We start from the raw sequence: 27,240 nt of genomic DNA on the forward strand, positions 1-27,240 counted from the left end.
AACAGCACTTGCATTTATAGTGACTTGCTAAAGAAAGAAAGGTCGAATTAGTGTAAAGGCAATAAGATATGCTGATGGTGGGTAGTACAAGGAAAGACCAACTGGAGGATATGCTGGATATCTAAACTCAAACATAATTTCACTTGACCTCAGTAAAGTTGACATTGCATTTTTCCAGGCATGATTGCAATGACTTCATAGAAAATCATGTCTTAACAGCAGAATGTCTTTTTCCTTTTGTAGAAGATCTACAAAGATCTGAGATCTATTGATCAATTGGTCTATCTACCTACCTACTCATCTCTATCTATCTCAGTGATTTCATACTTTCAAATTCACCTGCTTGCTAAACTGTCTTTGTAACCCTGGATCAATACTCAAGGAGCTTTCATGATCATTCATAGACACGTGCAGAGTAGCAAAACATTTTAGTTTTCCCAGATAAGTTTGAAAAAGGCAATGTCTGCCTTCTTGTTACAGCTCTCACACTGTAAATAATTGTCTGTTCTTTTCATGCCTATTTAGTGCCCTTTTTGTAGTGATTGCACTGTTTAAAGTGTCCCCAGGTGTAATGCTAAAGTGCTCTCTAGTGTTCCTAAGCATGACAAGATGTCATATGCCTTATAGAGAAAGCACATGTGTTAGATAAGCTTTGTTCAGGCATGAGTTACACTGCTGTTGTCTGAGAGTACAATTTTAATGAATCAACAGTATATATCAAATAAGATGTATTTAAGCAGAAATAGATATTTTTTAAAAGGTTATGTATTGGTCAGTGGATGAAAATGTTGTGACCAGAGGCTTGCAGTGAACCTAACCCTGTATTTCCCCTAGAAGCAATGCTTCAGTACTGTCCCATTCAGTGTTTGTGATAACTTTATGGAACATAGCTACCACAAATAACAAGAACTGAAGGTACATGTAAATATATTATATATACATTCATCCAGTTGTCCCTTGGTATCCAAGGGGGATTGGTTCCTGGATTCCCAAGAATAGAAAAATTTGAGGATCCTCTAGCCCCTATTTATATAAAATGGTGTAGTATTTGCATAATCTACAGACATCCTCTCTTATACTTTAAATCATCTCTAGATTACTTATAACACCTAATGCAATGTAAATGCTACATAAATAGCTGTTATACTATATTAGTTTTTTGTTGTAGTATCTTTTATTGTTGTATTGTTATTTTTATTGTTTTTTCCTGAATATTTTTGATCTACAGTTAGTTGAATCTGTGGATGCAAAGCCCAAGGATGTGGAGGGCTGACCGTTTATATACAGAGAGAGATATATATAGTGATCGCATTCACCTGCAATGTGAGTCTGTTGAGCAGGGTCCTCTGAGCTGAAATAATTTCCTTTCTGCCCACAGACTCCAGAATAGGGTGACCAGCTGTCCTGATTTGCCCGTGATAGAGGAGTTTCCTGAGACAAGGGAGTTTTAGGACTAAAACTGGGAAAATCTCAGGGCAAACAGAAAGAGTCAGTCCCCCTACTCCAGAGTTTCTTGCAGCCAAAGAAGAATTGCCGTGGGAAGAGGCAGCAGTACAAACCCTCTAACTCTTGGTCTGGAGCTAGCAACCCACCCCCAGTCATTAGGAAAGGGACTTCCATGGAATCAATATACCTCCAAGTAGTTGAGCACCACAGGCCACATGTAGGCTTCTAAGAAAAGCCCGAGGTCACCCTGGTAAAGTTTCATTGAGAAAGCATTACAAATAAGTTCATTTGCTTTACATTTCCAATGGCCTCTGCAAGTGTATCTCTGGTGTGTGCAAGACTTCAGAGAGTTGAACTATGAAGAATGATAATGTTTACATCAAGGATAATAGATGTCCAGGAAGTAAAATACTTTTATTCGAGCAACCAAATATATTATTTTCTATTACTTTTGTGAATTGATAAAGGATAGGGGAGAGAAAAATGTGGATTATAGGACCAAATCCACATTTCCTAAATCAGCAAATTCTTGGATTTTTGGAGATTTAGGACTCTACACAGACCAGTGGTTCTCAACCCTGGCTGCACATTAGAATCATCTGGGAGGTTTAAAAGTTCCTATGCCTAGACTCTGCCCATTTCAATGAAATGCAATAGGAATTGGGAAGCGGGGGATTTACTGGGCATTAGAATTGTTCTAATAGCTTCCCAGGTGATTCCAATGTGCAACCAGGCTAAGAACCACTCACAAGGAGGATAGCATTGAGAAAGTGTCTTAGGCAGCTTCTCGGGTCAGCAGGGAAGAGTACTGTAATCAACAGGTGGTACCTGCCATGGGTGGAGGGAAGAAGGGAGGCTGCAGAGACACTAAGTGGTCTTGTATCTTAGGAAAAAGCACTTGTGTTACTGGCCTACCAGCTAAACTATAACCACTTTTTTCATGTAATAGTTTTTACTTGAAATAATGACTTACAAATAGCCTATGATTATTTTGTTTTGGCTATTTGGTAGAAATTATCTGGGAAATGAATGAACTAAGCCTTTCATTTCAAGCAAAACTACTGATATTAGTATTTGTTGCCAATGATACAATTTGAGCTTGCAAGCGAAAATTAGAATTTCAGAGAATCTGTATCCACCACTGTAAACTTGGCAGTTTCCTAATACCTAAAAGACTTTTCTAATGAGGTCAGTGGTGACAATAATGAATGCAATGTTTTTGATATTATATAATGAAATGCATCAACCTTTGGAAGATACGTCTAACTCACTGAACCAGTATTTTCCCAATGACCAATGCTTAATGTTACAAAACCATGCATGGGTAGAAGATCTATTCAAAGTGTAAGACAGACCAGTGGATTTTAATGTAATAGGGTACAAAAATTTAATGTTGCATATTGCAACTGACCTTTAAGAAACTACTGCTTGTTGAGTTTTGGTGTAATGCCCAAGAAGAATATTTTCAATTATTAAGGCTATTTTGAAAATAGCCCTCCTTTTCCCAACTACATATCTTTGTGAGGCCAGATTTAACAGATCAAAAACAGATATGAGGATCCAGATGTTGTCCATTAAGTAGTTACTGAAGAAATTTGCAAAAATGCACAGGAATACCACTCTCCTCACTATATTTTGTTTTAGAAAATGCTATCTTTCATGGAAATATGTTTATTTAATTTTCCAGTTTTAATTTTGAATATGGTAAATATAAATAGATATAACCTGGGAAAACAAAAACTTTTTGGAGTCTTCAATAATTTTCAAGAGGGTAAAGGAGTCCTGAAACCAAAAAGTTTGAGAAACATGATCTACTTTGTATTTACAGAGTATTTATGATGTTCAAATAACTAAATTAAAAATATCTAAATGAAAAGGACCACATCATTCTGATGCCATTGCTAACTACACTTTTCATATTCTGCTGTAAACAAGTGAATTGTCAATGAAAAGAAAATCGTTGTCCCAAGTCTTCAATCTGCACACCCAAGTTAGGTCACAGCTACAAAACAATCCGTAATGGAGAAAAGATGAACGAGTTGCAGGGAAAAAAGAAAGTGGAACATATGTGCATGGGTGGGTTTGTGGTTTTTGATGGGAGAGGCTGGCGGCATAGCGAGCGACGGTACAGATTTAGACAGAGAGGGAGGGCAGATGTGAGCTTGAGCCTTGGGCAAGTTGGTCTCCTTTCTGTGCCCAGTTTTCTCCTTGTAAAATGACAACGATCCTAGTACTGACTTCATAGTATTATTTGAAGGATCATGTGAGTAAATGCCTTACAAGTATATAGAATAGACTTGGCATTCAGACTAAGTGCTCTCTGTGGGTCAGAAGGGATAGGGTCAGGCCCACAATTAAGGCACACAGATGCTGCAGACCCTATTCCCACAGTGGACAACTAAAAGCAGAACAATGCAGTCACTAGCCTCCAGAGACAAAATATTACCGAGCCGAGAAAGAAATCAGAATCTCCTAACCCCCTTCTTGCCCTAATATCGCACTTTCTAATCCAAAACCACATCTGTTACCCCTGTGAGGTACATGGATGTGCTCCAGCGTTTCAGAGCAAATGATGTGAGGTTGGCTTGGTTTCATACTTTACTTCCAGAGCAGTTATAATTTTTCTTGTTCCTGCCCTGTGATTGATTTTCCCTTCAGCTCAGTTTGGCTGCCAGAAGATCATTCAGAATTATGTTGATTTCAGCAAATCTTCACACAGCCACCTAATTCACATTTTAGAAGGCATGTACTTTAAAGAAGGGGCTTGCTAATTTTTATAGTGAGAAGGATTCTTTATGACACCTTGGGGACACTTATTGGATAAGCAAATGAGGTGTTTGTGAAATAGCTTTAAAAAAATGCTAAAAAAGAATCTGACTCTAAAGGTGAGGAAATTACCTGAAACTTGAAATTACACTTTCAGTAGGAAAAACAATAGGTCAAATGCCACATCTCACATGTCCCAGTTCCTATATCTTCCTACCTCCCTGCATCAAGCAGAAGGAATTTTACTATAACTGTTTTCTAAAATTACCGAGAATGCAGAATTCAAATGTTACCTTCTGAGATGTGACCTGATACACTGTTTAACATTGACACCCCCCACCCCACCCTTCTGCTTCATTTTCCTTTGAGGCACATTTTTCTATCCAGCACACTATATATTTTACATAGGTATTTTGTTTATTTTCTCTCTGCCTTATTATGATAGCAGAGATTTTTGTCCTTTTTCTTCAGCGCAGTGTTCTTGACTTTTAGAATGGGGCCTGGAATATGGTAGGGACCCCCTGCATCCAGCTTTTCCCTTTAAATGGGGAATAGAAAATGCCCCTGTGGTGCATTGCATACTATAAATTCATGCATAGATCCCTTGTATGAATAAATGAGTCTATATTACAAAAAAAAAAAACCTCTTGGATCCAAGAACATTTAAGTGTCATTCTGCAATCTGGCAATTGTATGAGCCAACATATGAAACAGGGGCTGCCAGGAACATGTGCCAATGGTCTTTATTTTTCATTCATCTAATATTGTTATCCTTTAATAAATAAATACCTTCAGCTTCAAGTAGCTGTCCAGCTTATGGAAGACAAGCCTCTGTCCCACACACCCATAGAGCTCTGTGCCCTAGTGGGGCTTAAAAAATAATTCAAGACTTGATTGGCAGATGTACCCCACTTCCCCCAAAAGTGTGTTCCAGTGCAGCATGGAGTCTTTGAAAATTAAGCATTAAAGACTAGAGGACTTCACTACCCAAATCTCTTCTGTAGTAAACATTTCTTGTAAAGCACAGAATTCCTTTGCAACTACATACTTTATTTATAAGGTCATATTTTGACACATGAGGTTTGCTTAAATCAGTGAATTGAGACACACACACTGGATGCAAAATCTACAGGCTCAAGTCTGTGCCGGGTTGATGATTGATGAATGAGAAGTAGCCCCTTCAGGAGACTTGACCGACACATGTAAACATTAGGGAATTAAATGAAAGGGGGAATCATGAATCCCTTAAAGGTGTTCCACCTTTGCCATCTAGAGTCTAGCACAGGCATAATATAGGCATGCAGTGTCTATTTGGTGATTGAATAAAAGCATGGATAAACAAATAATCAAATGCAATTAAGTACTAAACATGATTTTTACAAGAGCTATAGTACAGTGAAAATTCACACAGAATTCCCTCGAAGGAAATTAAACTTCAAATCCTAGAACAAAGGGTAAACGATAATTCCTAACTAGAATGGTAATTAAACCCATGTACCAATCAGTTAGAAAGACTTTGAGCAACAACCACCAATACATATTTATTTATAATTATACATGTTCTATAATACTAACATTATAAAAAATGTTAACGTACACAAGAAATAAGACTTCAAAAGAGAAGTTAAAGATGAAATAAGCCATACTTCAAATTGTTATTTTTAAATTAATGATATATTACTGTTTCTATTGGGTACAAATCTCCATTTCAAATAACGTTCTTGATAATTTTGAATTTGTTTTGGCTAACTTGTAGTCATGTTGGATTAGATCATGTTACCTCCAAATGTGGCTGACGAGGAGCTTTAATAGATGTAAGAGATGTGTCAGCTGAGCCATTTTCTTATTATTTCCTCATGCCTACATTATTCACATTGTCCTTAATCTTCAATTTCTCTGAAGAAACTTATTTAAATAACTCATGAGAGTTAGGTTGGTTAAAGCTAGATAATATAATTCGCCAAGCACATAAAAACTGTAATATGTTGAAAGATGCTTAAAGTGAACAAAGGAGTAAGAATACCTGTGGAAAGGAAGTACACTGTACACACCAGTGGGATATGTGGCCGTCTGACAGACAGGTGAATAGAGGGAGCCAGGGTCAAGGCTCACTTGGGGACTGTTGACCACGCCTGTGCCATGCAGGTGGAGTCAGCGATTCACATGGTTGGAAAGAGGGGATGTGTGGGGTCAGATCACTGATGGTGTTTGAGAGGTTTTGACCTGGAAAGATAGGCTAATAAGAATATTTGCATATTAGTTTATCCTGGAAATCAGGAAAGAATTTAAAATGTCAAAGAAGCAGATTAAGAGGGATTATGAATGAAACTTATGATTTCGCTTCAGCTGGCTCCCTAAGTCAACTCCCTATAGAATTGTCATCTGCTGGTCATGGGACTACTTGAATTTTCTTTTAAAATATAGACCTGTTTTCTTCATTGTTCTTGGCAGGAGAGAGCCAGGTGCTGCCTGATGTACCTGGTGAGCCAGTTGGCCAACATGGAGCATTCATTTCATCATGTTCTCCTGCTGGAGATTAAGAGCATCACCGACACCTTCCCCTCCATCCTGGGCCCTCAGAGCAGAGACATCTTCCGCATGAGCAACAGCTTCACCGCCATTGCCAAGCTCCTTACCCGACAACTGGAAAATGCCAAGGCTGGAAGTGGCAGGTGAGCAGGAGTCCTTGGAAATTCAGGAAGTTGTTGAGAACACTTGGAGGCAGAGCACAGACAGCTAAGCTTTCCTTTGTAGCATGAAAGTTCCCAAGGAAAGCCAAACTCACTCTCTCAACAGAGAATAATGTCTGAATAAATTATAGTACTTGCCAAAATTTTTTTTCCTAAATCTGTGTAAACCAGAATGTAAACAAACAACAACAAAAGAAAAATCAAAAAGTACACAAAATATGGTAAAGGAATAAGAATGTGATACAAATAATAGTAGAATGTGATAAAAATAATAGTATTTTATAACATATATTTACTCAACAAGCATTTAACAATTTAAGTTGTTAGACTGAACAATTTAACAAAGTTTACTATGTACCAGGAAGCTAGACATTGAGAGAGATAAAACATGTTCTTTGTGCTCAGGGAGCTCACTGTCTAGTAGAAGAGATAAATAAATATTTAAGTGCATAATTAGAGAATGGCAGGAAGATTATGCTAATCAAGATGGGTTCAAAGAGTTCTGAGGTGGGATATATACTGCACTTGTGTGTGGAAGGAAGGAGGGTGGGAAGCTGGGATCAGGAAAGGTTTCCCAGAAGAGGTGATATTTTGAACCAAGTTTTGAAAGATGATCTAATTGTACCAGGTTGCCTTTTGGGCAGTGTATACAAAAAGACTTTCTGGAAACAGAAGTCATTTTGTTTGACTAGGGTGTATGTTACAAGGAAAACAACATCAGGAGATGCTGATGAAGTGGTAGGCAGGGACCAGAGGATGGTGGGCCTGACAGACCTTACTAAGGAGTTTGAATTTTACCCTATGGACAGTGAAGAGTCATTGTGGGGTTTGATACATGGCAGGATGTAATCAGGATCCCTGACTCAGGAAGCTCAGCCTGGCCTCAGCGCAGAGAATGTCTCCGGAAGAGGCAGACCGGAGTCAGATCAAATGAGAGAAGGACGGAAAAGTGGCCCTGGGTGGTGGCCATGAGGAAATTATTGATGATTGTGGAGAGGAAGCTGCCAGTGGTCTGGCTGGGCAAAAAACAGGATGCCTTGGGTTGAAGAGAGAGAGTGGACATAATACACAAAACTGGCCTTTCCAAGAAGCTTGTCCTTGGGGAAAAAAAAAGAGAAGATTTTATGGTTGGGAGAATGTTATTTGTTTTTTGTTTTGCTACATTTTGTGTTTCTTAGGGGGGAGGGGTTATTTTTGAGACAGAGCCTCACTCTGTTGCCTGGGCTAGAGTGACGTGGCGTCAGCCTAACTCACAGCAACCTCAAACTCCTGGGCTCAAGCAATCCTTCTGCCTCAGCCTCCCAAGTAGCTGGGACTACAGGCATGCGCCACCATGCCCGGCTAAACTTTATATATATATATATTTTTTTTTTTTTTTAATTAGCCAATGAATTTCTTTCTATTTTTAGTAGAGACCGGGTCTTGCTCTTGCTCAGGCTGATTTCGAACTCCTGACCTTGAGCAATCCTCCCACCTCAGCTTCCTAGAGGATTACCGGTGTGAGCCACCACAGCCCACCCTGTTTTGCTACATTTTGAATAGTGAGAAACTTGAAAAGCTTTATGACTTTTAGAATTACAAAATGCTTTCAAATACATAATCTCATTTGATCCTCATAACCTCCTTACAAGCCAAGAAGGGAAGATATCATTATTCCTACTTTACAGAAGGTCAGAGACTGGTTAAATAAATATCTTCCCAATGTTACATAGTGACTAAGCGATAGGGGATGGACTGAAACTCCACCTTCACACTTCAATCCTTTGTATTTGAAGGAATGCAGTTCTGGAGGAGGGGCAGGCCCCATTTGGGACCAGTGTCAAATTAGGTGGGCTTTTGGCATAACAAATGATGCATATGGTTTCCAGTATGAAACAGGAATTCTACAAACACAAGAAGCCATCTCGATACAGTAGTGAGCCCTTAATCACAGCGTGGCTTTAGGCTCCACTTGTGGCTCAGCATGGCTAAGAGCCTGGAGGTCTTAAGGGACATGAGACAACAACCCTGCCTTTAAGTGGTTCACAGTCAGTGTAGTTTTGGTAGACATGCATACAATAAGTTACAGAGTATAAGAGATATGCACTGACCAGCTGGCAGGGAATTGAAGAATGTTTCACAGAGAAGGTGAAATTTAAGTTAATTCCCTATTTATTGAGCATCTTCCATATTTTAGGCATTTCTCTAGGCACTACATTAAGTTGCACAGGATGAATGTGAATTCCCCAGGTCAGGGTAGAAAGAACACAACAAATAGAGATAATAGCAATGCAAGGGTACGAGGACTTAAGAATGAGTGACCCAGACTAAGGAAAAATAATTTGTTCAATGTGGCTGGGGCAAGTACATCAGGGTAGGGCAGGAGGTAAGCTGAAGGGTTAGGTCAGAGGCAGATTATCAGAGGCCTTACATGCTGTATTAGAAATAAGGAGCTTGTTTGGTAAGCAGCATGGAGGTTTGGAAAGATTTTAATCTGGGGAATGACTTTAGGTCTTCGCACAGTAATTAGCAGATAGTAAATATTCAAATATTTTCTTAACCAAGGGAATAGGTGAATGAGGAGTGACTAACATTGTGGAGCACTGAAAGGATTTGGCTGGAGTAGCAGGCTGGTAACAGAGAGAGAGAGAGAGAAAGAGAGAGAGAGAGAGAGAGAGAGAGAGAGAGAGAGAGAGAGAGAGAGAGAGAGAGAGAAGAGAGAGTAAGAGAAAGGGAGAGACCAGGATGCTATTATTGGAGCCTAAACAGTTCATAAAGGAGGCCTAGACAAAGTCGGTAATGGAAGCCTAAGAAATTGGGGTGGATAATTTTAGTGAGAGAGCACAGAACTGTGAATAATTGATGACCTAGGCAAGGCAGAGTAAGGAGAAAGGGAAGGGAGTGGATGAAAATCCAGAGGCATCTAGCTTGAGTGACTGCATAGACAGGGAGATGATGCTGATAACATAAAAAAGGAGGTGGCAGGAGGGGAGCCCATCTGGAAGCGCCTCTTAGTCTCACTACAAACAGAGAATATTACCTGACCAATACAGCTATCAAAGTCAATAATAACTGCTCATCAGAAGAAGGCTGATTGCAAATGTCCTTTTCTCTCAACACAATGGGTTTGACTGAGCATATAAAAGGCCGTCAGCTGGTTCAATACATAGATGCTTCTATACCACGCTTCTATACCATGCTTCTATACCATGCTTCTCAACCTTAGTGCTATTGGTATTTGAGCTAGATAATTCTTGGTCGTGTGGCTGCCATGTGCATTATGGAATATTTACCAGCAACGCTGGCCTCTACTCACTAGATGCTAGTAGCAGCACCCCTTCTTACTTGTGACAACCAAAAATGTCTCCAAAGAGTGCCAAATGTCCCCCAAAAGACAAAAATCTCCCCCAGTTGAGAATCACTGCTATATACATATACCATTCAAAAATAGCATTTTCCCCAGACCCATCACTTGACTAGAAACAACCCAAACACGGCAGCATCCAAAAAACTCAAGATCGGCTTCATGAAGGGATTTGTCATTTATATGCAACCACAAAGTCACTGTTGGCCAACATTTATGACGTGGTTTCAGAAATTTGGTTTAGAGTGTCTTTGGGGGAGCCACTGTGTGCTGTGTGCTCAGCCAAGCTGCTCAGTCTCCTCCCGGCCACGGAGGGCACTCGTGTCTCCTCCTGGCCACGGAGGACGCACGTCCGAGGCAGAGGCTTGAGCACACGTCCTGGCCAGCGCCCGCCCATTCTCTATCGCCCCTACAGGTGCAAGGTCTCAAGAGACCAGCTGACATCTCTGAGATTACATGTGTTAAAAAAAGTTTATCTAAAGGGAAAAAATGTTATACAAACATATTACATTAGGCATCTTAACAGGAAAATTAATTTTTAATAAGTAGGCCCAACCCAATTAGCAATGAACAATTTCCCCATGAAAAGAAGAATTTAGGAGATATGTAGATAGGAAGGAAAAATAGGATCTCACAATCAAATGAGTCTGAGTGTATGGGAATGAGTTTATGTTCTCCTTCCTTTACTGTTTTTGGGGGTGGGGGACAAAGAAAGCACAATTAAATGTGAAAAGATGAGAAGGTCACACCACTCACTTCATACCCTCACCACTGTCATCAGCACCTCCACCTCTTTCAATTCAAAATACTCCTCTCCGCTCAACCTTCACTGTCAATCTTCTTCTAATCAATTGTAATTATTCGGTGGGAACCACAAAGCGCTGGTGTGGACAGCCAGCCTTTTGTATTTACTGCTCATCCTTTCTGGGATGGTTGCTAAGGCTTCTCTCCCAACATCTTTTTTCTTGAATAGCCTGCATTGTGACCATTTAGCTTCAGTCATTTTAATCTCTGCCCCCCAAAGCAGAAAGGTCTACACTTTTGTCTAAAGCATACAGTGAAGTCTGATCCTTACAATTAAAGGGGAAATGAATAAGTGAAGAGAACTTGAAAGAAAATTAAAGATGATATAATTCAAAACAGATGTCATCTAATTTACAAATCTGACACATAGCCCAGCAAGCCAGATTTTAGACTTCAGGCCAAAACTACAAGATTATCAAAAGAAAAACAATTAGCATCCTAGAGAGAATGAAAAACTGAAACAGACAGGAGCCTTCCTGGTGCCAAATGACTGAATAAATTGGGCTGGTTTTGATAGTTGCATCAGGTGAGCACATTGTACTTTTCCTATTCCTCTGTTTTAGAAAGAATGTTTATCTCTAAAAAATAAACCAACAGATGCTAAATAATAGAACAGCCAAGCAAAGCATTTAGATTTTGAAATTAACTCAGGAGAAGCAAAAGGGATACAACAGCAATCGTGGATTGAAAAGGAGAAGGTGTCAGGATAGGGGGAAAGACGTGTGCCTTTCACAACCCTATCTAGCCCTCCAGGCGGCCCCAGTCATCAGGCTGTTTGCCGGCCAGGACCTAGTTGAAGCCGGTGAAGGAGAGAGTGAGCTCCTGGCAACTCTGTGAGTGGCTGAGCAGAGCAGTCAAGTGATCACTGACTAGAAGGTGCCTTTGCCAAATGAATGTGGGGCCAGGGAGGCTGCTCCAATCAGGCGCCATCAGAATGGGGGCAACTTGTCACAGGTGGTTTTAGTAGGCGATTAGGCTCAGGCCCCAATTGGGAATGGAAACCTTGGAGGATGGAAGTTTCAAAAAGAAAGCAGGCATGGGGAGATAAATAGCAGAAATAAGAACAGATAGGGAGAGGGGATGGTGATGGCAACAGGCAGAAGGAAAATCAGAGGAAACAGGAGAGAGGGTCCCTGCACACTGCCCCAGGTCTCAGGCCTGGGGTGGGGGATGGGGAAGGTTACAATTCCCTCAGATCCAGCTTTCAAACCCTAGCCAAAGCCATCAAAGTCACGGGGGAAAGAAAAGAAGTTGTCTGTAAGAAAAGTTTAAGACAGAGCGTGTGATTAAAGGTTCCTAAAACTCTGGCTTAGTTAAATGGGTAGTATTTCTTTTAGTGTTTTGGCGGTGATGGTAGTAGTAGTGATGATGAGATTTTGTGTTTGCTCTTTGTTTTTAAAAATCAGGCCTGAAAATAAAAAAAAAGATACTGCAAAGTCAATTATAGTAAAATCTGATTGGGCAGGTATAACTCTGATTTTGGTATAAGTGGAAAGAGATGAAACAATGAAGGGAAGGAAATAAAACAACAGCACATGGGGGAGAATGAAGGGAAAATAGAATAAGATCAGGTTCACAGAAGAATGACTTCAGGAAATCTATCTTCCTTGGAGTGGGCCCAAAAGTTTGGTTTACGCCACATTCCATGCAATGAACATCAAAGAAACAGCTTATAGAGAAGAGCCAAGGATTTGATTCAATGTGTGGCCCTAATGTGTAGTCAGACAACATGGCCTGTAAAGACCATTTTCAAACTGTGAGACCCTTTGCAACCGATTGTTCCAGAGTTTCCATCTTGACATCTGGGAGTCATATCGGAACCTAACCCTGGTGAAATACACAGTTCCCCAAGACCTTGCCCAAGAGTTTGAGTGATGGCTCTTCACTGAGTCCACGACAGACTTTCCAGAGAACAGGAGGCCCATTACTTCTCTACAACATGCAAAAATGCTGCATCCATAGGACTGATTAAACTTTTAACCAGCTCCTACCACATGGCATATCCTGTGTGAGGGACTTTCACCCCTGTTATATTGTTTAGTCCTCACGGCAAAATCTTTTAACCTGCATTAGGATTATAGAGGCTTAATACTAAGGAAGGCATAATGGAGTAAAGCTTGTGGACAGACAAAAACAAAGTAAAACTCTCTCTCACCCCCCTGTGATTCCAATGGTGATTCCTGGAGGGGCAATAAATTCTCAGATATAAGTTCACTGAGTTTCCTTTAATCTGGTCAGTGAATCTCAGATTTTAGCATGGTCAAGAGTTATGCTGTTCAAAATATTTAATAGATAATTCAAAAGAATTTGAAGGAATGTCTTGGGTGACTTTTGCCTATTCCTCCCAAAAGTCGTACCCTACTAACCTTTACCATTACCTTCTAGAACACCCTCTTCATGCCTTTCTTGCCACTGAAGGCTGCCATTCTCCAAGACTCCAGTTTGGTACCACTTCCGCACGAGGCCTTCCCCACCCCATCCTCACACACGGTGACTTGACTTTCCTCTGAGCTGCAGTAGCGGCTCACACTGCCTCTCCCCTCCTCCACTACATGCCCCCTGCCTGGAGGTGTTAGGTGTCTTTCTGTGTCCCTCTTGTCTGCCACAAGCTTGAAGACCTAATATTCACATTCAGAACCTGTGCTCTGTAGAAGGAAAATAAGGTTTTAAAAGTGCTTATAAGAACTCCCACTTTTTTAGGCAAGACATGTTTATACAGAGGGAAATTCATTTTCCGAGAGCAACTGTCGGCTGAGCGAGTGCACGCGAGTCAGGACCATAATTAAAAACATGCTCTGGTCAGTTTTGCCCCCTGCTTGGAAAAAGCTGACTATAATTTTGCACCACCAAGGCAACTTTTAAGAATGAAACCAGAGTTTTAATAATAAATAAGTATATCTTTTCAATCCGGAGAGGTCAATGGTGGTCACTTGTACAAAGAAAATCGTAACAGCCATTTGTGGCGGTAGCTGTGGCTGTTGTTACCCCTCCGTGCATAGGAAAGGAGGAAAGGCTTCGGTTCCTTGCCCCACTTCTTACTGAAGAGGGTGAGTCTGACATGTGGTTCCATTTATGTTCCATCTGTTGTTCATTTACTCCACCAGTTGTCCTTCCGTAGAGCAGCTTTAGGGTGATGTGGAGGTCTTTAAAGGTATTTCAGGAATTCATTTATCAGCAAGAGGTGTAGGTAGGGGACATCATTATCAGCTCTGGAGGCAATCGAGCCAGCCCAGGGAGTGTGAGGCCCCAGGGGACTGGCTCTGTGGTGTGTGGACAAAGGGGGGTGGAGATGGGGGGTAGGCAGCCCTGCCATGGGGTGTGAGCAATCCAATTTCGGCTTCACCAGGGGAGCCGGGCCCCTTTCCTGTAACATAGCAATGTTTGAAACACAGTACACACAAAAAAGGAAAGAGTTTTTTGTCTAGCGCCTATGGCCTGGCTTCCCATTTCAAATAAGACAGAGAACACCAATGTTCTATTAGGAAGAAGAAGAAGTGCCCTCTGGAGGAGAGGTGAGAGGGACAGACCCTCTATACCCCACGTAGAAGGGGTGACAGCTGGTGCTCAGATGTGTCTTACTGGACCTATGAGCTAACTGTTAGCTATTTTGATTCCCTAAATGCTCCCTGTTCCTCTTTTGGCATCTGTCATGATTGAACTTGAAAGTTGCCATTTGCATGACATTTTCTGAGTTTTGAACACCTTTTCTGTTTGGGTTGAAAGAGGGTGACAAAATTCATTTTTACAACCAATGTGAAGAGTTGCTCAGTAACTATATATCAACTTTGTTCTGGTGTCTGGTTCCTATAAGATGTTACTCAAAGATATTATGTGAAAGAATTCTTCTTGATTACTGTGCTACCACCAATCCCATAATATGTATTACTTATTCCTGGGGTAGATTCAAATGCAACCTGAACCAAACACCTACTAAGAGGCAGTGTGGAGGGCAGGGTGTGGCGTGTGAGCTCTGGAGGCATTTGATGCTGGGTTGACTAAGTGACCTTCAGTAAGTTACTCCACATCTCTCTGCCTCAGTTTCTTCATCTGTAAATGGAGCCACTGAAAGTTACATGAGAAGTAATTCACAAGAATAATTACATGAGAAATAATTTCATGTACAGGATTTAGAGCAGTGAGTACCTATACACAGAAAGCCCTCAGTACATGTTCATTATCTGCATTAGCACTTTTCTCCAGGTGGACATTAGCATAGGTGATTTTATTTAGTATATCTACTAGACCAGTCCCATGTGCAAACTGTTTCTTACCAGACTGTGACAAAGTTATTATGGAAATTGAAAATAAGAAAATAAGAGTTGAGAACTTTTATAGCAATTTGACATCGCTGCAATATTCAAGTGCATGATCAGTGGACATTGTGTCTTTTTATTCATTGTAATTCTCTGATAATTTACTTTTACTGTTTTTTTTACAAAAGTGCTGATATATGAAGATTTAAAAAACAAAAAAACCCAGCTTTTTACTACAAGTAATTTGAAAACAATTGCATTATATCCTAGATGCAGCTGAAGCCAGACAAATCTGAGACCTTTCTTTAATATCTAACATTTTACCTCCAAACTTTCTTTGGGACCTAAAGTAAAGAAATTTGGTACATGAAAGATGATAAACACACACCATTTCAAGCCTGAGATGCAGGCACTGTGGGGTGGGTTACAGCTGAGGCAGAACAGATCTTAATATTATTCATATTTATCATAAGGCAAACGATGGACTTTCTATTAGCAGCCTGCGGTCGGTTAGCTAGTCTTTACTACAGGTAAATGCTGAATTCTAGGTAGACTAGAAATTGAATCACAGGATTTTGCATGGAGTTCTATCCCGGCTCAGTTGTTGATGTGTTTTTGACAAATTATATCCTTCCATTTTGGAGTAGCTATGTTTCTATCTATTAAAAATGAGGCAGGGTATCATATTTGAGGTGAACGTTGACTATGAGAGAATGTATCAAAAAGAAAAATTTTACCCAATTTTCCTGCTCCTCCAGTGTCAGATGCTAGAGAGTGACAATGTTTCACCTGCTTAATCCTCTCGGCCAGACCCTATTACCTGCTCTTGCTCCGAGACAATGAAGTCAGCCTACACAGAGAAGAGCAAATGCCTCACTCCTGATTCCAAGTGCTTTGACGACATTGCTACTCCCCTTTTTTCACTCCTTTATAACATATAAAGTGCTTTTGCAACTTGTGCCACATCCAGGTGACAACTCATTAAGGATGGAACAGGCTTCTGTTAAGGCTGCTCGTCACCTGGGCTGCCCAGTCTAGTCTCTGGAATCTTGACTAAGGATTCGGGGTCTGTCTGGACCAGTATCTATCAGTGATAAAAACTGAAAAGATGCCTGTACCTCAGAATTTACAGAGACCCTGAAATGAATGACGGTGACGAAACTCACCAGCTCCAAATAATGCAGATTGTTTTACGTCTCACCCCACTACAGCACTAGTGAAACCCTTAACAGTCTTGCTTGATCGAGGGAAAATGTCTCTGCCCTGATACGCTTCAGATTCTGCTCTTTGTTGTCTGAGCCAGTGCTTCTCAAACTTGACTGTGCCACAAGACGCCTGGGGATTGTGTTAAAATGCTCATTCTGACTCAGTAGGTTTGGGGCAGAGCCTGAGATTCTGCATTTCTCACAATCTCCAAGGCAACGCTGATGCCATTGGTCCAGGGACCCCCTGGGTAGCAAGGGCAGGGGCTTTGCATTTTTTACTGATCCTTTTTCCATGTCTCATTCTTTCCTGTGTTGGTTGAATGACTGAAAAGTGAGCAAATGGCTGAGCATCTGCATTAAGAGGGTCACTCCCTTGTATCGGGGCTTTTATACTTTTGTTCAAATTGCAGAGAATTCTCTCTGTATCTGCAATGCTCAGAATTGACACTTGAAGTACAGACATTTTTTAAATTGACTAATTCCCAGTCCTTGTGTGCTCACATAGTAGGAAAGCCACTCTCTTTTAGTACACACTCTTTAGGATGCTACAATTGGAAATGGGATTGCATAGTTCTTCCTGGCTTGCAGCAGGAAAAGCTCATCTTCCAGGTTTGGTGCCACCTGTGCAAACCTCCTTCTTTCAGTGTCAAATGTCCACACTAAGCAGCAGCCACACAGGGGTTTACCATGGCTTGGCATGTCTATTCTATATAGGCTACACTGTCAAACCCATTATCTTATATAATGCATTCAGCAATCTGATGATGTGGTATCATTAGTCCCATTTTTAGATGACAAAAATAAGACTTAGAGTTATAAAGAGATTTGCCACATCACAAAAAGACATGAGATTGGAGTCAAGAATCTAGATCTTTCCACTGTGAAGTCATGTTCAGTCCATTTCTCCACAACTGTCTCTTTTTGAAATCCCTTTAAAATTCTAGTGTGAATAAAATGCCATGAAGCCATCTTATTTCAGCAAAGTTCTACCATTGGTATGACCATATAACCAGGTGCCTGCCCATCTCTGCTCTCGCCCACTGAGCATGTGAGAGGCAGAACAGACTACCGAGAACCTAGACTTACTATTATTGTGCTTTCCCGTGATATTCCAGCAGAGCTGTTCAAACAGCATTATTCTTTGCAGCCTTGAAACAGATGCTAGCACTGTGGACCTGGGGGATCATCTCTGTCATTCTTATGATGATTGATGACCCAAGAAATTGCTGAGGAGTAAGGAATATAACATTCTAAGAATTTAGGGCCCCGATGTGGGTTTGGTTCACTACATTCTCCTACTTCTCCTCTAACAAGCTTAACCCTGCAGGAGTACATATTCTCGACATGGGATCATATGCCAAGATCACCAAACATTAACTAATATTATTATTTTTTATTAAAATAAAGAGAGGCTCCCAATCTCGCCACCCCTGCCAGTTTTGTAGTCTTATCTCCCAGCTTGGTGAGAGCAGTGAGCTGCCCAAGGGCTGCTCTGTGTCTGAGGGGAGTCCTCAGGAGGAAGGTAATTAGGCCTCCTCCTGGGCATCCTTAGAGGTACTTTTAAAAACTTTACTTTGGCAACAGAGACCAGAAACTGTTCAGACTGGAAATTATCTGAGCCTCTTGTAACGTGGCGTGTTGAGTTAAGGCCAAGTTAATATTTAGAGGATTACAGAACTCTGGCAAAGATTTCTATAAAATTACCTCTGGGGTTAAAAGTGACAAATGGAAAAGAAATAACAACCCCCTTCATGAGCCCAACCTGCCGGCCCCACCCCCACCACTCCACAAGTAAACACACACACAGGACCAATGGCTGCACCAGTACTTGCATATCTGTTGTATGTTTCCTTGCTCTGGAAGGAAACCAGAAGAGTTTGCTTATCTCTGGAAAAGGTCTTTTATATTAAACTTAAAAAGGAAAAGGAGAAGAAGTAAAGAAGCAGGGAATGTTTGTTATAAAGCCAAACAAACCTTCTATTGATTAATATCATTTCCTGACTTTCCAACCCATTGGAATCAAAATTTGTCCTACCACCCTGCCAGCAAAACTCTTTAGCATGTCAAGGATTGATGGTCAGAGACAGCAAGTTCTCTTTGATCCATCTGGAGGCCTTGGCTGCCTCAAGTGACTCTTATTACCATCCCCGATCCCTGACTTCTTTGCTATACAAATCTCCCAATCATAAAAGCAAGCAAGATGGTGTAGATGTAGAAAAGAAAGTCTTTGCGGTAAGAATTCTATTCATCAGCAACACTCATCAGCCTCATATCCAGAAAGCATTTCTTTGGCCCAGACATTTTATTGTTGCCTCTTCACGCTTCTGACTTGCTCCTTTGCAAATTCCTCTGTTTGCTCCCACTCTTCTCTCCAAATTTCATATGTACCAAATAGCACCATGACCCCCCCCACCCCTGCTGGGGCAGGAGGAGTGGCCAGTGCTTTACAGGCATCTGGTAGACCTCAGGAGATTTTTGGGGGTGGGGTTTGCAGGTTGACTGCACACTTACCTACCTGTGCCAGGCACTGTGCCAGACACGAGGGAGCAAGGATGAGCAGTACAGGTCCCTGCCCGCCAAGCAACAGGGGTTTGTTCCAGAGCCGCATTGCCAAATTTAACAAATAAAAATACAGGACACCCAGTTGAATTTCAGATAAAGAACAAATCATTTCTTAGTATTTTTTAGTGTAAGCATAATAATTTTAGTATAGTATAATACAATTTTTTCTATATATGTCCCTAGTGGGACATACTAAATATATATGTCCCCTAGTAGGACATACCTACCTTAAATATTTGTCATTTATCTGAAATTCAGATTTGGCTGGGTATCCTGTATTTTACGGGCAATCTTACCCTAGAGGCACCAAACCTGCCCCTCTTGGGGTCAGTGGATGTGCAGGGATTACCCCATAATTTCTCTCATGCCCAAAGTCTTCTCAGGAGGATGCTATAAGACAACCAGACAGTGAAGGAAGGCTGCTCCCAGCTACTAGAGCTCTGACTAATTACCAATACCCAGTCACTGGAGAATCTCCAGAGTGATGACTGTCTTTTGTATGCTACTGAAATAACTGGCGACACAGGCAGGGAAAGGGTCCTGAGTGACCATCCCCTCCTAAAGCCTAATAGTAATAAAATCTAGTGTCTGTTGGCTGCCCATTATGTGCTAGGAACAGTGATTCACACCAATTCTGTCATTTAATCTTTCCAACAACCCCCTGAGTTATGTAAAATTATTATCCACATTTTATAGATGGTGAAATTGATATAAAGAGTACAACAAATAAAATATCTCTATAAGTAAGAAAAAATTTTTAAAAATCAGGAACTGATACAATAAAATTATCTTTATCCTATAATCATATGATATTTAAAATCTTTTGGGAAGAAAATGTGATTATTGTAATGATTATTATAACCCAGAGCTTTGCACAGAGAGAAAAAATTATAAATTCATGAGAAATTATTCTTCTAACAAGTCATATGTTTTGAGATTTAAAAATTTGTATAGCTGGGCACATTAGCTCATGCCTATTGTCCCAGCTACTCAAAAGGCTGAAGTGGGAGAATCTCTTGAGCTCAGAAGTTCCAGTCTAGCCTGGACAACATATTGAGATCCCATCTCTAAAAAATAAAATGAAATAAAAAATTTTTTTTAATTGTATAATACTCAATATCCAAGATATACATTTTGGGCTATGCTTTGTGATTTACACATTTTTTAAGTTTTAATAGTTCCAGTTACAGATATTGTTAAAATAAAGGTATCTTTCAGTTTTGAAATGTGACTTAAGTTCTAAGGAACCAGAGAAATACTTTAGTTTGGTGACTATACAAGGACTAACCTTATACCTTTTAAAATTAACCTTGGTAATCACCATGGTTTGTGAAATACCATCCAGTGATAGCATTATTTTGGTTGCATTTGTAGTAGGAGTAAACATCTAGAATCTTCTGGCTAAAAGATGTCAAAGCCTTCCATCAATTTGTATACAGCCAGTATCACATACATGTTAGAAAAAAATCATTTTCAAGATTAGCCTTTATTCCCATGTACTAGTTCTTGAAATCTATTCATGTATATTTCATTCAAGCATGGTATGGATAAATAGATGAACATTATGTAAAGCTATAGGAAACCTATACAAATTATAAGTAAAATATTTTTAAATTTAAATTTTTTTTCTTTTTTTGAGACAGAATCTCACTTTGTTGTCCCAGCTAGAGTGCCATGGCATTAGCCTAGCTCACAGCCACCTCAAACTCCTGGGCTCAAGTGATCCTCCTGCCTCAGCCTCCCAAGTAGCTGGGACTACAGGCACATACCACCATGCCCGGCTAATTTTTTCTATGTATATTTTTAGTTGGCCAATTAATTTCTTTCTATTTTTAGTAGAGACAGGGTCTCGGTCTTGCTCAGGCTGGTTTCAAACTCCTGACCTTGAGCTATCCACCCACCTTGGCTTCCCAGAGTGCTAGGATTTACAGGCGTGAGCCACCCTGGCCTTTACATTTAAAGTTTAAATAAGCAACAGTTTATTAGGCAACAAACAATTGCCTTGTTACTTAATAGATGATCAACTCTCCTTCCCACTTTGAACCATCACAGCTGTCCCTGGGCTGGACTCACAGGTGGATTCTGACCACTGAGGGTCCCCTAACCACAAACCTTCATGGCCAGGACTGCTCTCTGAGCCAGACAGAAAAACTTCAGTATCCAACCTTGCCAATTCACCTTCGCCAGTGCCCACTGAAGATACAATGCTAAGATGGGTAGAACAGTCACCAGCTCTTCTGCATTGGTTCTCCCTGATAAGCAGTGCTGTTAAAAAAAAAAAAAAAATCGTGCTTTTCCCTCACCCTCACGCAGCTATGCCAGGTTCACTTTGGCCCTTCAGATAAAATAACCCTATGTTTGAAAAAGCTAGTATTTTTCTGTAAGTCTGAGGCCCTTTCCTCAACATCAAGGAAAAATACTAATGAGAGCTAAGTAAGTACACACAGACAAAAACCAACAAAATCATTAAACCATCTTGGTGAACGCATTTCTAGGGATTATCATGTGGAGTAATAAAAAAATAAATATTTTGTCTTTGTCCCTTGTTCCTGGCACACAACTCCTAAACATACTCTTGGAATCTCCAGAGTGATGAGTGTCTTTTGTATGCTAATGAGATGACTGGTGGCTGGGTACCCCTAGATTGCTCTGGGATGGGGTCTGTTTGCTGGAAAGACCAAGGCATCATTTTAGGGCTGGAAATTCCAACCCTACCTTAACCCCTAGCCCCCTCACCCCCAACCTCTGAGAAGGGGAGAAGGGCTAAAAACTGAGTTAATCATCAATGGCAATGATTTAATCAGCCCTGCCTGCATGAAGAGACCTCCATAAAAACCTGTATAGGACAGGATTTGGAGAGCTTCTGGGTTGATGAACACATTGAGTTTCTGGGAGGGAGCGTGCAATTGGGGAGGGTACAGAAGCTTCGTGCCCCTTCCCCTCTACCTTGCCCTATGATCTCATCCATTGGCTGTTTTTGAGTTGTATCCTTTATAATAAACCAGCAATAATAAGCTAAAGTGCTTTCTTGAGTACTGTGAGTTGATCTAGTGAATTATTGGACCATGGAAGTGAGGGGGTTCTGGGAACCTTGTGACTTTATAGCCAAGTTGGACAGATTCTGGGTAAGCTGGGCACCCTATACCTTCAACTGGCATCAGAATTGGGCAGAGTCTGTAGAGTCTTAGGCTAATTCTGGGTAGTTAGTGCCAGGATCAAATTGAATTGTAAGACACCCATTTGGTGTCCAGAGAGTTGGAGTATTGGTGTGAGAAAAAAAGAAAACCTATACATTTGATGTCAGGAGCATGGTGAGTGAAAACAGTTCATTTTACCTTTGTTTTTATAAGGAAAGAATTAATTCTAACATGACATGTTATGATTGGTAGCAATTGCTAAATAAGAATTAAAGTAGTTCTAGGCCAGTTAATATTAGTTGACAGATCAGGGAGGATAGATACATACTATTTTTCTGTTATTTTTCAGCACTTCAGTGAGCATCAGAGAACTGTTTCTGCAGCTTATTTGTAGGCTCTTAGCTATAGCCAAGGCACTGTTAGTTCTCAGAAGAATTCCAAAATTATATTACATATGGCCTCTACCTTAAAGGAGGTAATTTTAATGACCCACAGAGTGGTTTATAAACTCTGCTATAAAAGATATTTGGAACTATTAATGCCATTTATAGAAAACCTCCTTCATCCAATATCTTAAAATTCAAAAAGATATTTCTTGCTTCCAAGGTGAAAATTATGCTGATTTCCATAAAATTAACAAAACCATGAGTTTACAGTCTATATGAAATATTCTTATTCTATCAATTTTAGTGTGAACATATCAGCACATGTAAATTTTCTAGAAAATGTCTGGCATGAATTTTATGTGAAAGCCAAACTTTAGGAGAGTTTCTAGATAAGAGTGTAGTAGATGACCATAAAAACTACTTTTTATTCTTTGAACACTTCAAAAAGTATTTCTAATACAAAGTTGACATAAACACCACAGTTTCTAAATTTCTGGCAAAATAATCTTAGAAGCAATTTCAAAGACCTATGCCCATAGCAAATATTCAATAAACATTTAGTATGTGACTAGTGACAAAAAAATTATCAGGCAAAGTTTTCATTTCTGAATAAGGGACAGCCAAATAGAGAGTAAGACTGTTCTGAAAGATGTATATGACTAGCATCTAATGCAATGATTTCTCTTCCTTTAGGAGAAAAATCAGCTCTGAAATTGAATCCCCTGAGAGAATGGAAGAAACCAAACTCATGGTAGCAGAAAAAGAAGACCATGAAAAACTCCAAGTTAAAATCCAGGCTTTTGAAGACAAAATAAATGCTGAGAGCAATACCCCTGGCTCTATTAGAAGATATAGTTTGAGCCAAATTTCTAAGGAAGAAAGAAAAAACATTAGATTTAACAGGTATAGGTTTTATTTGGTTAGTTTTTTAAAGTATGCACTTCATGTTTGCTATTGGTTTTGTTATCCTGCTGTTATGGGGTGCATTTTATATATCTTTTACCTATAGCCACCCAAAGTTCTGTCCTTTCATGAATAAAATAGTATTCACAATGTTCTCATTATCCGAAGAAGCTCGCTAATATTTTTCCATTTTTTTTCATTTCAGCATATTATGGGGGTACAAATGTTAAGGTTACATATATTGCCCATGCCCTGAAGCTCACTATTTTAAATGGGGAATACAAATGGAAAACAAGCCTATGGCTTAATTTTTAAAATATAAATATGCCAATGTGAAGAATGGCTTCTCGGCCGGGCGCTGTGGCTCACGCCTGTAATCCTAGCTCTTGGGAGGCCGAGGCGGGCGGATTGCTCAAGGTCAGGAGTTCAAAACCAGCCTGAGCAAGAGCGAGACCCCGTCTCTACTATAAATAGAAAGAAATTAATTGGCCAACTGATATATATATATAAAAAATTAGCCGGGCATGGTGGCGCATGCCTGTAGTCCCAGCTACTCGGGAGGCTGAGGCAGGAGGATCGCTTGAGCCCAGGAGTTTGAGGTTGCTGTGAGCTAGGCTGACGCCACGGCACTCACTCTAGCCTGGACAACAAAGTGAGACTCTGTCTCAAAAAAAAAAAAAGAATGGCTTCTCTTGATTTCTGATGAAACATCAGAAGCAAAAGTAGAAAAAAGAATAAGTCTACCGTTTTCCAGCCATTTTTGCCATGGAATTGATTTTTAAATCTTTGTTTTGGGAAGTGGCCTAGATTTTCAAAGGTTTGATTTATTACATAATTTATTGGTGGTCTACATATTGTCAAGCCTGTTAACAGTTTCACACTCCAGAAGAAGTACCTTTTTGTCCCAGTGTTATTACTATTTCTTTTCCTTGTCAGTGAATGATAACTTCTTTAACTTTCCCTTTGTTTGTCCTCTAGGTCAAAAAGTTTGGCTTTGCACACTGTGCTCACAAAGGGTGTGAGTTCAGATGATGGGGAAGATGTAGAGAGTGGAGAGATACCAGCCAGCATCTCTCTTTCAGAAATAGACCCACTTGGCCAAAGAAGTGACAAGTTGTCCTTTAAGACAGACACTGACAGATCACGGCTGGGAAATTCTTCAGTTTCACACCCAAATATTGTACATATAGTATCAGAGAATTCGCCAGAAACTGTTAAAGAATACTTCCAGGAAGAAACTCCAGAGACGACCACAAGTCCCACAGAATACCACGATAAGCTCTACTTGCACTTAAAGGAAAACCTCAGTAAAGTGAAAGCTTATGCCATGGAAATCGGAAAGAAGATTCCAGTCCCTGATCAGTGTACCATTGAAGGTAAGTACCATGAAATTCCCAAGCCTCAAGAATTTCAAAAGTCACTGCACACACACACACACACACACAGATTACATAAATTGCCATCTTGTTTTCTGGGTCTTTGGCAAAATAGATCATTTTTTAATATACCTTATATTATTTTAATTACCTTTTTTTTTCAGTAAAGGTGATCATCTTCTTGATTCCCATTTGAATCTACTTAGGTGCACCTAAGTTCACTGACTGTCTGATTTTTGCAAACCTCAAGATATATTATTTCTAGTTCCTTGTCCCCAGGGTTCGGGAAAACCCTGTGTAGAGGTCTTTGGCCAAGAAGCAGGCTCTGGAGTAGGGACCCAGCCAGAGACATGTTCCATCCACATAATCATTCAAGAAAGCCGTGCATGATATTGAGCATCAGCTGCAAGAGATTTTTCTACCATTCAACTACTATGTGCCAGGCACTGTGCTAAAGTACTCAAGATTCAGCTATAAACCAGACACCTCCCTGACCTCTTAGAAAGTAAAGTACAGATGTTTCTCAACTTACAGTGTGGCTACATCCCCACAAACCCATTGTAAGCTGAAATACCATAGCCTGAAAATGTATTTAATATACCTCATTTACCAAACATAGCTTAGCTTAGCCTACCTTAAATGTGCTCAAAACATTTAAACATTAGCCTATAGTTGGAAAAAAATCATCTAATGCAAAACCTACCTCATAATAAAGTGTTGATATCTCATGTAATTTATTGAATACTATACTGAAAGTGAAAAGTAGAATGGTTGTGTGGGTACTCAAACTATGGTTTCTACTAAATGAGTATTAGTTTTGCATCATCATGAAGTCAAAAACTCATAAGTCAAACCATCTTAAGTCAGGCACCATTTGTACAGAAAGAAATGGCTAAAACAGTAGGTACTTAAGAAGTGACTTCAGAGGTCAGAGCCAGACAGGGTGTGAGCTAGTCAGAAAACAAAGGACAAAGTGAAAAAAAAGGATGTCAGGGGCAGCCAAGACCTCCCTCAGGCAGCACCAAAAAATCTTAGTAAAGTTTTAAGTAATGACAGGATCAGTAACAAAGTCTTACTGAGCCATATTGGAGCCTGAGGCAAAAGGAGTTATTGGTAATATCGATCCTCTCTCTAATTACAATTTTGATATTTTATTTATTATAGATTTTTTTACACTAATTTTAATTTTTAAAAATGTTTGTCTTAATTACTAAATTTTTTTCTGGCATGCTTTTACATTGTGTGCCCTACTCCTTCCTAGCCCTGGGAAAGGTAATGGGTTTGAGACACAGGTCCTAAAATGCCATAGTACTAGGAGCAGTCTCACTTTTCTGGTAGTGCGTTGAACAAGTTTGGATGGATCAAAGGCACTGCCGGGCTCAGAAGATCTTTCCTACAGCAGTTTTTAGAAAGTAGCCATGTTCGTTGTTTGAGATTTATGTGATGGCCCTGGCACTCTGGTAGAACATGCCATCTTCTCACAGGCTACAGCCCTCAGAAAAAGCCAGACAGCTCAGCCGCCAGCAAGAAACATAGCCGAAGGACAGGGAATCAAGTCATATTTCCCCACCCACAGGCGAGGTGCTGGGAAGGTCCTGATTTCCCTACTCTACTTTCTATTCCTTCTCCCACTTCAAATCAGAGAGGAGGATGCATTCTCATGCTAACAAACGGAAAAGCAGGCGATTCAAGCATTTAGTAATGACATTATATTATCACTTAGCCTGTCTGCATAGAATCTGACACTTTCAAAGGTGTTTGCAATAATTTAATTAACCTTCCTAAAACTGTGTTTAAAATAGTGACAATAAAAGTCGCATTGTTTATATTTAAATATAAGTTTTGGGCTGGGCGCGGTGGCTCACACCTGTAATCCTAGCACTCTGGGAGGCCAAGGTGGGTGGATTGCTCATGGTCAAGGAGTTCAAAACCATCCTGAGCAAGAGTGAGACCCCGTCTCTACTATAAATAGAAAGAAATTAATTGTCCAACTAATATATATAGAAAAAAATAGCCAGGCATGGTGGCACATGCCTGTAGTCCCAGCTACTCAAGAGGCTGAGACAGAAGGATTGCTTGAGCCCAGGAGTTTGAGGTTGCTGTGAGCTAGGCTGACGCCACAGCACTCACTCTAGCCTGGGCAACAAAGTGAGACTCTGTCTCAAAATAAATAAATAAATAAAAGTTTTAGAGAAATTTACTAGGGCTAGAAAATAGCTAAAATCAATGAAGCTCAGTCAAAGTAAACACTTTACAATTGCCCAATTTGCTAATAATCTATGTATCTAATGCACAAGTTGGAGAATCTAATGTCAGAGAGGATAAGTGAATTTCCCAATTTAACAGAGGGAGTTTATAGCAAAGATAAA

At 40.1% G+C, this 27,240-nt stretch overlaps 1 protein-coding gene across 2 annotated transcripts in view; it reads left to right on the forward strand.

Moving 5' to 3' along the window:
- VEPH1 (ventricular zone expressed PH domain containing 1) overlaps positions 1-27,240 on the forward strand; it is a 216,420-nt gene that overhangs the window by 94,333 nt on the left and 94,847 nt on the right. For both annotated transcript variants that reach the window (XM_012739772.2, XM_012739770.3), the window contains exons 7-9: positions 6,664-6,884; positions 23,286-23,495; positions 24,474-24,871. In XM_012739772.2, coding sequence (XP_012595226.1) covers positions 6,664-6,884; positions 23,286-23,495; positions 24,474-24,871 — 829 coding nt within the window. The remainder of the gene's footprint in view (positions 1-6,663; positions 6,885-23,285; positions 23,496-24,473; positions 24,872-27,240) is intronic.

Source organism: Microcebus murinus, chromosome 1 (genome assembly GCF_040939455.1).
Source record: "Microcebus murinus isolate Inina chromosome 1, M.murinus_Inina_mat1.0, whole genome shotgun sequence".
NCBI lineage: Eukaryota > Metazoa > Chordata > Mammalia > Primates > Cheirogaleidae > Microcebus > Microcebus murinus.